Source organism: Montipora foliosa, chromosome 8 (assembly GCF_036669935.1).
Source record: "Montipora foliosa isolate CH-2021 chromosome 8, ASM3666993v2, whole genome shotgun sequence".
NCBI lineage: Eukaryota > Metazoa > Cnidaria > Anthozoa > Scleractinia > Acroporidae > Montipora > Montipora foliosa.
Window position 1 is genome coordinate 42,535,591 of NC_090876.1, and position 10,000 is coordinate 42,545,590.

At 38.4% G+C, this 10,000-nt stretch overlaps 2 protein-coding genes across 3 annotated transcripts in view; both read left to right on the forward strand.

Annotated features, from left to right (window-relative positions):
- LOC138012617 (protein rolling stone-like) overlaps positions 1-85 on the forward strand; it is an 8,687-nt gene extending 8,602 nt beyond the window's left edge. The window contains exon 2 of the mRNA XM_068859439.1: positions 1-85. This exon is cut by the window's left edge and continues 1,308 nt beyond it. The gene's annotated coding sequence lies outside the window, so the exon portion shown is untranslated.
- A 2,421-nt stretch (positions 86-2,506) lies between these two features.
- Positions 2,507-10,000, forward strand: part of LOC137967854 (neurogenic locus notch homolog protein 2-like) — a 21,880-nt gene continuing 14,386 nt past the window's right edge. The window contains exons 1-3 of one of the 2 annotated variants that reach the window (XM_068814451.1): positions 2,507-2,564; positions 2,844-3,062; positions 8,487-8,740. In XM_068814451.1, coding sequence (XP_068670552.1) covers positions 2,984-3,062; positions 8,487-8,740 — 333 coding nt within the window. In that variant the 5' untranslated portion in view covers positions 2,507-2,564; positions 2,844-2,983. Of the gene's footprint in view, positions 2,565-2,825; positions 3,063-8,486; positions 8,741-10,000 lie in introns of those variants that run through there. The other variant, XM_068814450.1, reaches the window with a different exon arrangement.

Sequence of the window (10,000 nt, forward strand, 5' to 3'; positions counted from 1 at the left end):
CAGAGCATTACAATATTTGACATCACCGATCAAAAGGCAATGTAAATTTAGTCAACCAGAACGAAAATAAAGACAAATTGCTATCTTGTCGCGTTTAGTTCTCTAAGGGACGGACCATTAGAAATGAGCAGAGGGACTGACAATTCCCCAAAAGAAATTCCTGCAAAAAATTTGCCTAAAAAATATCCTGTGTGTCCAAAAACGTGTAAGGCTTTCAGCCCGAAAAAAAAAATTGCAGACAATTTGGCCTTTTAAGAAATCCTACACGAACAATTCCCCTTCCACCCCTCCCTCAGATTATTCGTTGTATCCCTCCCTAGAGAAAACGTAAATTTAGTTTCGAACTAATAGCAACTAAAATTAAAATTAAAATTTAGCAATTAAAATTTAATCTTCGCTGGCATTTCATTTGCGAAGTTAGGCAGCACGTTTTCATGCAAATTACCAGGTCCAGGAGAGAAAATATGGTGTTCCATCTCCGCCAAAAATCAACTTTGCAAAGCAACATTCAACTTTATCAAACAACTTTCAACTTCCCTTTTCGACAACCAACTGTAACAAATACAACATTCAACTTCACTTGATAACTTTCATTTTCAACGTATGAAACATTCAATTTTGTCATACAACTTTCAACTTTACATGTCAACAGTCGACAGCAGAGCATACAACATTGAACTTCACACTTTAAATTGTAAGCGGTGACTACTCAGGAATGAGCGCAGCATTGAATATTTGAGTTCACAACTGAACATCAATCATGAGATTACAATTTATTAGTCGGGTTGACAATCCGAAATTTTCGTTTAACAACCCGGTCGTTCTTTGCACCCTTTTTGAGTGTTCGCTCCAATGTCGATCCTTGTATCCTGCAATCTTGAATGTTGAGTTCTCTGAAATCGAGACCAAATCCGCCAAAAATTATGGGATGTCGGTCGATGATATGACGTCAGCAAAAATGTCCGTTAGTCCCTCGCCATTCATTTCCACATGCTTTTGTTCTTCGCAATCTCATAAATATTGATCTACCAAGACCCATGGAAGCCAATAATAGGCAATTAAATAATTTGCGAGATACCCCTCTTCAGGTGGCAGATAGACAGACGTCGCTGCAGCATCAAAACACTCATGAAGATAGGGCTGTGTGTAGTGTTATTCATCTCTCGCATGTTGTTTGTAAAGGCTCATTTAAGCACAGAGCGATTTTATCGCGCGACAAGAGCTACGATTTTACGGCGACAGCAAATCGCGCGTGTGAACAGCCGGCGATTTCACTGCCATTTGTAGCGCGCCAGATCGCAGCCTTGTCGCCGCAAATTCGCAGCTCTTGTCGCGCGATAAAATCGTACTGTGTAAACGAGCCTTGAGAAAATTTTCTTGATCTTCCGCTTGTTAGACTCTTAAATATCGCCTCTTCCAAATTGACAATTACAATTTTCTAAGCTTTGGATCTGTTTTACGCTCATGTTTTGTTCTAAGTTATATAATCCAATGTTTCCTGAATTTTGTGGGTGTAGACAAAACGTAGGGTAGGCCATGGTGTAGGCCATGGCCTACCCTATGGCCTACTCTATGGCCTACCGGTGGTCAAATTTAAATGAAAAAAACGCAGAGCATTGCCGCAAATCTTTCAACGTTAGGACTGTCTCACCAACGACTTTCTTCTGCTGTTTTGGCGGCCGCGGTTTTATCAGTATTAACCTACTGATAGAACAAGGAATGGAAGAGCAGAATGCCGGATAAACTCAACTTTGGCCAAACATCATCACGACTAGTCCGACTATTGCGTGACAGTAAGGAAAACCAGCGGTCGTTGTGGACTGGATTTCAGAGAACTCAACATTCAAGATTGCAGGATACAAGGATCTACATTGGAGCGAACACTCACAAAGGATGCAATATCATTGAACGCCATATTGCAAAGAACGACCGGGTTGTTAAACGAAAATTTCGGATTGTCAACCCGATTAATAAATTGTAATCTCTCATGATCGATGTTCAGTTGTCAACTCAAATGTTCAATGCTGGGTTCATTCCTGAGTAGTCACTCTTACAATTTAAAGTGTGAAGTTCAATGTTGTATGCTCTGCTGTCGACTGTTGACATGTGAAGTTGAAAGCTGTATGATAAAGTTGAATGTTTCATACGTTGAAAATGAAAGTTATCAAGTGAAGTTGAATGTTGTATTTGTTACAGTTGGTTGTCGAAAAGAGAAGTTGAAAGTTGTTTGATAAAGTTGAATGTTGCTTTACAAAGTTGATTTTTGGCGGAGATGGAACACCATAAGAAAAACACAAGCGAAGCATCCAATAAGAGAATAAACATACCTTTTTAAAATTAAGGATTTGTGTGCTTTAGACCGGTAAATTAACTGAAATGACGTATTTGAATCCCAAAACAGAGATGAATTATTTAGTTTGCCTCCGCTATTATTAAGAGTTAAGGTAAATAGTTTACTTACAAATAATTTGCAGTTTTGTGCAAATTTAAGTATATAGTGTTTTTGCCAAGTTTTAATTTTTTTTTATTATGAAATTCGGGTGATTACTGAATAATCATCAAAGGTTTGTTTTAAAGTATTTTATTTTCCACTCTTATGCCATTTTACCAAATTTGGTCGAGAGAATGCGCAAATTTTGAGATGGTATTCATACTGTAGTGTCCCGGTAGAGGCGAACGGGAGTCAGAGCCGAACAAAGTGACATTTTAAGCAACGGCCTGTTAACCAATCAGAGCGCTGGGATTTGCCCAAGACTGACTTTGCCATATAATAACCGTGTTTATTATTTATTATTCATTCTATAAGATGTATCTATGCACTTTATTTTTGGATATGTATTTAGAATGCACCTGTCCTAATTTACTGAACGGCTGATGAGGAATAGTATGATATTACTCTGGATAACAGACCTACTTCAGAGCCAGGAAACTTTCGATTTTCAGCCATAAACAACAATATCGTACTCTCGCACATCGCAAGAGGATGCAGCAGATAATGATAGCGATAGTTGGCTTGACGATATACATACTCTTCGGGTATCAGGTTTCGCCGACGTGTTTCGGTAAGAAATTGTTGTAGTGTTAGGAAACATTTTTTTTTTCGAAAGAGCTAGACGGATCCACAAAATGATGATAGGAGTTTGTGAGTAGTTAGGGGTTGTAGCGAATTGGCCACATTTTGCGCAAGAGCTTTTAAGTCAGAGGCTTTATTTAAAGCAGTTTATCTACAAAGCAGCTGGCACTAGCTTTACAAAAATTTGGTTTATCAACGGAGTTGATAATGTAAATTGACCACCGTACAGAGATTCTAAAAAGCTGACGTTTCGAGCGTTAGCCCTTCGTTTATTCTTCTCCCTACTGTAACTCGGCCTTAGGTAGAAGGTTAATCCATCACTATTATGAATAAAGATTTTAAGATGCTGCGTGCCGATACCCCGGAGGGCAGGAATCAACAGAGACAAGGAAAACAAAGTATTTTGTCTAAGAAAAGTTTTTGCTCGTTGAATGGCAATGTTAGAGGATAGAAAAAATGATATTCGATCATAAGCAACTGCGTGAAAATTTAACGCGGCGAAGCCTAACGATATTTTGATGGCTTATGGAAGCCAGGTCTGTGGACTTGTGAACCGCTGTATTATCTATCAATGCTCCACGCGGTCTCCTTGGACCGTGTGGAAGAACAAGTACCGAGTATCAAACTATGAAAATGCGTAAGAGCGTAGGAGAGAGAAGGAGAATAACTAACTAACTATAATTAAAGAACACAGAGCTTGTCTGGCCTTAGACGAAATAAAGCCGAGGTGAAAAGGCTATCCTTTAATCTTTTGTACCGGAGGTTCTCTCTCCTGTTTATTCGTATCCTGTTTGGTAGCTTAATTAAGTGATGGATGCACCGTATAAAGATCAATGTTTAACTCCGATCAAAGTTAAACGTCAAGGAAAACAAGCTCTTCTTGTTACCTCAACCAGATTTAAGGCAGACAGAGGTACACGCAGACGGAAACCATTCTATTTTCATAAATTGATTAAAATATTAGACGTAACTGGACTATCGGAAAATGTAGGGGGTCAATTAACAGAGAACTTAGAGATTTTAAGATCTACGACGGCGTCGGCGATCGTTTCCTCAATATATGTTTTTGCCTATCTTAGGTCTTTGGCGATTAATCAATCTCCTTCACGTCGTACAATACGTGAAAGTAACATGGTAGGAGCGGTTTCCGGTAAAAATGGAAACTGAAAAGTTCGCATTTGTATGTTCACCGCGTTGCCGTCAAAACCTCAAATTTGGTGATTCACGTTGTTGTTGTTGGTGGTGGTGGTGTTGTGCGAAGTACTGCCAAAAGCTGTGCTCAAAAGCTTCAATGCTGCACGCGCAGCACGTTCTATGGTTCCTCTTTCAGCCAATGATATTATTAGTTGTTTTGTGCCGTTGTCGTTGACGAGCCGTCATCATTTCTTGAACTCCCTATTGTCGATTCTGCGACGGCGGGTGAACGAAGAAAGGTCATTTCGTCGGATTAGCTGATTTGATAATAGTAAAGTAACCTCAACAGGGATATTAACCCTTCGTCAAAGCGAATTCAGTTGCGAATGATAACGCCCAAAATGATACTTTCGTGTAGGAAACTATACAAAATCAACAATCTTATGAACTATAAACATCTTTGAAGAAGGAAACTTCCTGCTTAATTAAAAGCTTTTTTGTAATCTTATACCGAACACCTTCTCCGAGATAGAATGAGTTACTGAATTAAGAGAATATATCGAAAGGATATCACACAACAATTTCATTACGACAAACAAGCTCCTGGCCCCTATCATTTATCTATATTGAATATTATTTTGTCTCAATTCAGTGTTTTCGGAACCCATTTATTTTAGGAACCTTTCACTTGAATTAATTAAAATAAGTGCTTTTATGTCTAAGAAACGATGAATTCCTAATTAATTATTAACACGCGAACAATGAGTCCTCGTCAAGCTTAAGTTTGACACAAAAATCCTCCAATGTGCCACTTGTTGTAATATTAAATTTAAACTCAGCAGCAAAAATCGAAAACAAAACACAGTTTTTACCAGTTAATTCAAAGAGAAAAACGTCTGGCAGTTTGGACCTTTAGGTTCTTGAACTATTCTCGATTTAAGGTCTCGCTAAAGGTAAATTTGGGAATCTCGCTCAAGTTTTTTGTTTTTGCAAATCTTGACTCGGTGGGCTGTGAAGTATATTTTCTCGAAAAAAAATTCTGAAAAAATAATTTTTAAAACCGCTAAAATTGTTTTTCTTTGTTTCCCGACATAATCTGCATGCCAAAAATGATTGACGTATCATGTCAAGCACACGTGAAAGGATTGGGTACCTATAATTGCATTTCAAACAGGGGGCGGAGTTATTTAGCAGACCGTGAACTGCACGCGAAATCTTCAAGCTCGATTTTTGACGCCAAAATTACAACTTCTCGGACGCCCTGTCCCGACGGGTTTTAAGGACGGTGCCTGCTATTGTTATTGCGCATACGTTCTGCGCATCTCGAGATACTCAGATTTCCTGCGGCTGGTGCTTATTAATACAGGGATATTTTTGCGCGGTTCAAAACTATGCGGAGAAAGCAAAACTTAGCAAGTGATCTCGATATCCAAAAAGAAAACTGGGGGTAAGCACGCAATTTTTAGATATAATTAAGCTTCAATTTGGAAAAGAACGCCATGCATTGCTTTGTATTTTAAAACTTTTTACAAATATTGTTGATTAATTATCTTCGAAAAATGCGTGGTAACCCCCAATTTTCTTTTTGGATTGTAATAACACTTGTTAAGATCTGCTTTTCCCCGATATTCAGTAAACTGCACAAACATACCTTTGAATTAGTAGGCACCGTCCTAAGATATTTCTTCCAAAATGTCAGTTCTAATAGATGATTTACTACCCTAAATACCGCATGAGGAATTTTTCGTTTGTCTTCGGAGACTGAATTTATGGGACTTTTTCTGCCCAAATTAAGTATGAGATCAGAGTTTCGACTTTGGTGCGTGATATTTCATTCAATTCTTGACATATCTAAAATTCCTCACACAGTATTGGAGTGTATTTATCTATGACTAAAATGCATCAAAACGCGGAAGGGGAAGGAGCTTCAGCAGCAGACTCGGTCTTTCTGAGTTTGAGGCCTCAAAACCAAAAGGCAATATTAAATACCAAAAAACGAAAACTTTATTCAAATAATTCAATCTATTAGCTTTAATATGATATATAGTTTGACCCAATACAAACAATAGCGGCACGACAATTTCAATTTTCCGCGGACACCTCATTTTCTTTTACCGAGACGTTAAACCTTCCAATGAAAGGAAGACTAGCGAGTCACTAGAGCTCACACAGTTTATCATGAAGTTTATCGCAGGGATGTCTCCCTTAGCCATTTGGTTATACACCTGGGAAGGAAGAGATTGTTAGGGTTAGGGTTAGAGAGCGTGGAGAAGAGAATTTTGTCCTAGGAAACAACACGATAATAGACGCAGGTCTCGAGCCCGCTATTCGGTAAGGATAAAATAAGCGGTCTTTTTTTTTTCTCTGGGTACTGAATCGTCGCATGTCGTAACCTAATTAAACAACTGAGTTTTTGCCAGGGAAATATACCTTGAAGGAGTTTGATCGTCTGGGTGAATGTAATCCTGACATCGCATTGTTATGACAACCTCAAGGGAAAAGTCATGACTTCACTCCGAAAGTCATTGCGAATCGAAAGACCTATGTGTAAGAGCCTCTTTATGCAATATATCTATTTCTATTTTTAGAACTAACTCTTCAGCAGGAGACTCACATTTACATCAATTTGCACAACTTGCAAGCATTGTTTTTGCTACTTTTGTCTTCGTTTAACAATAACTTCATTGTGATATGCCATTTTAAACAGCGCGTGTATAGCCGAAGAACTCGTGACGTTCTAAAAATAGAAAGATATGCGCAATGGTTGACTCATATGTAGGGATTGTGTGGGAAAGGCAAGCTCCTACTCATATATAGGCTCCTGTACGTGTGTAATTGTTTCTCAGAAAGGCAGATACGGACACTGTCTATCTTGCAATGGAGGCTAATATATGGGAATATTCAGTATTGGACTGGAACTAGCTTGCAATGGAGGCTAATGCGGTGCAATCTTTTCAAATGCAATTTAGAGGGAGTGTTTTATTCAAAGGACTAACTATACAACGCTGTTTCATGTAACCAGAAATGTTATTGTACCAAATGAAAAAACAATAATTGCTGATCAAGTGAAACTATGGTCCTCGCAGTTATGAACGCAGTTTTAGAAATTGCGTAGAGAACCCTGAAAATTTCAGGACTTGAACGGGGTTTGAACCCGTCACCTCGCGATACCGGTGCGACGCTCTAACCAACTGAGCTATGAAGCCAGTGACGTTGGGAGCTGGTCATTTGTGGGTTCTAATGTTCCCGTAATGAGTGAATCAACGAATGAAATGATAATTGCTAAGCAAGATGCATTCATTAATGTGACATCAGTAATATTTCACTATGGCAACAAACGAGCCATCTAAAAACGCCCTATATTTTGTTCAAAATCTGGAAATTGATAAGGAGGCGAAGCCGTTGCAAAAACCTTTGCAAAGTTATAAAATCATCTGTAGCCTATTCAGAGCCACCTTAAAATTTTCCATTCTTAAGAGTGGCTATGAATCCCATCCAGAGGATTTTGCAAAAGGTTTCATCTTAGCCTGCTTATCAATTTCCAGCATTGAAAATTGAGGGTAACCCAGTTCGTTTTTTAGATGTAGGCGTTTAAAGACACATGATAGCCTCTTGGGACCACTGTTGTTTAATGTATTTATTAATGATTGATTGATTGATTGAATTGATTAATTATTACTTCACACCAATGAATTCATATGGTACCATAATATTGCCGCTACGTGAAACGGATGGGAAGATTCAATCCTTCCAAAAACTACAGTTTACTGAAAGCCATTGAAACTGTTTTGAACCTCTTCAACTGATTAGACTTAACTCCCTGTCCCCCCGTCCTGATAAGACCGAAAATTTCTTTCTCACTTAAGAAAGTAAGTATGGCTGAAAGCTAAGGATTTCTCAGCGTAGCTATACGGAAGCGAAAGGTTAAAGTGATTTCGGAGTAGTTTGAATTGGTAACACTATTTATTATTGAAGAACAGAGGGAATATCATATATTTTGTCTGCTTGTAACGAATGGTTTTATATCAGCATAGTCATCATAGTTGAAGCAACTTAAAGCAGTTGCGAAAAATCCTGAAAAAAGCAAGACAATTTTTTTTTAAAAGAAACCTCCTATAATATCCCATTGTGAATATTGTTGTTATTGAAATATTGCTGTGACCATCATCGATTAGCACAAAAACTAACAATCAGCCAATTAAACAGCTTGTGTGATTCCGAACGACACTTTTCAACTGTCTCAATCCCGTTGAGTCTTTGCCTACACCATTTTTGACAGAAAACGATGACCGCATCATAATCTTCAAAGAACCAATACCAAATAAAGCCATGCATGGTCACATGATCAGCCGCAGTGAAGTGCCAAGTGAAGGGAGTTGCCGAGTGAACTGCTATTTGGATCCTAACTGTGTGTCAATAAATATGGGACCTTTTAAGGAAGGAAACTTGATGTGTGAGTTAAACAAAGTCACTTCAAGTCAAAAGGAATCTTTCTTGGGAGAAAAAAAGGCCTACACTTATTTGGAAATTGAGGTAAGGCACTTAGATGTAAGACTTGCCCTAAATTGGAAGGTGGTTTAAGGCTTGGCTTCTGCAATCTTCTTTTTCTGCAATCGGGAAGCATTTGAACGACACAGACTTAAAACTATATATAGGCGGCCTCATCAGTAACTTTTCCGTCCTCAAGAAATGCAACGGAAAGTTAGACTGATCAATTAATGAGATGTTGTTCACAAAATTGAAGAAGCCACGCCTGCACACACATTGAACTCTATCCGCGCAAAACTATTACTTGAACATACTTAACATGCTTATGTGTCTAGTACAACACTGCATATGTTGATTTGACTTGTTCAAATTAGTCACTAACTTTTTTAATTACTTGAGTTTAGTACATGCAGACATAGAAACGTTTATATTAACTTATTTCGCTTACACTTATTCATAAATATCCATTTTTGTCTTTTTTTCATTGTTATGTCATAAATATAATTTTTGTATGGTCACAAGTCACTTTAAGGTCGTAAGTATTTTCACCTGCAATTACATACACACTTTAAAATAGTGTTGTTACACATAGTGGCTGCGGTCAAATCTGGGCTACTAACTAAAGTTAAGATGGCGATAACTATGGTTAGCTATTTCGGTAATCTGACCGCTTCTCTATTCGCTCTAACTATAGTTAGAAAATTTACTCCTCGGTGGTCCAAAACAATACAGACTAACTATAGTGATAGGTTAGTCTTAAGTTTACAAGCAAACAACCAATCAGAATGTGACAATACTTTTCGCACGTGCGAGATATGAGCATATATAAATATGCAAAATAAAAACCAAGAGTGAAGCGGGGGGGGGGGGGGGTGGGGGGGGGGAAGGAAAGCAAAAACAACAAATTTACATATAACAAGGTAGCAACACGTGTAGCCTTCTGTGCAGCCGTCCTTGTATTTGCTGCGATGAAGTCCAAATCTTCCTCGCAGGATTCTTTTCCTGTAAGTACCAGTAAGACTTGCCTTCTTCGGCGTGGGGCATCCGTTAAAATTCTCAGCTTATTTCGCATTTTTCTCCGATGGTTTGCCTCTCGGAAAAAATAAATAATAAGAAAAACTAGACACACTTTACGTCGGTCAACCATGTTGACATTTCACGGATCAACAATAAGAACCGTCACCAACCTCTTTTAATTCTGACGTCATCCATAGGCTAATTAGAACCAACTGTAGTTAACTGCGTAGTGTGACCGCAAAGTCCACCGAAAGCACAAACTACAGTTAGGTATGACGTCACGTAACT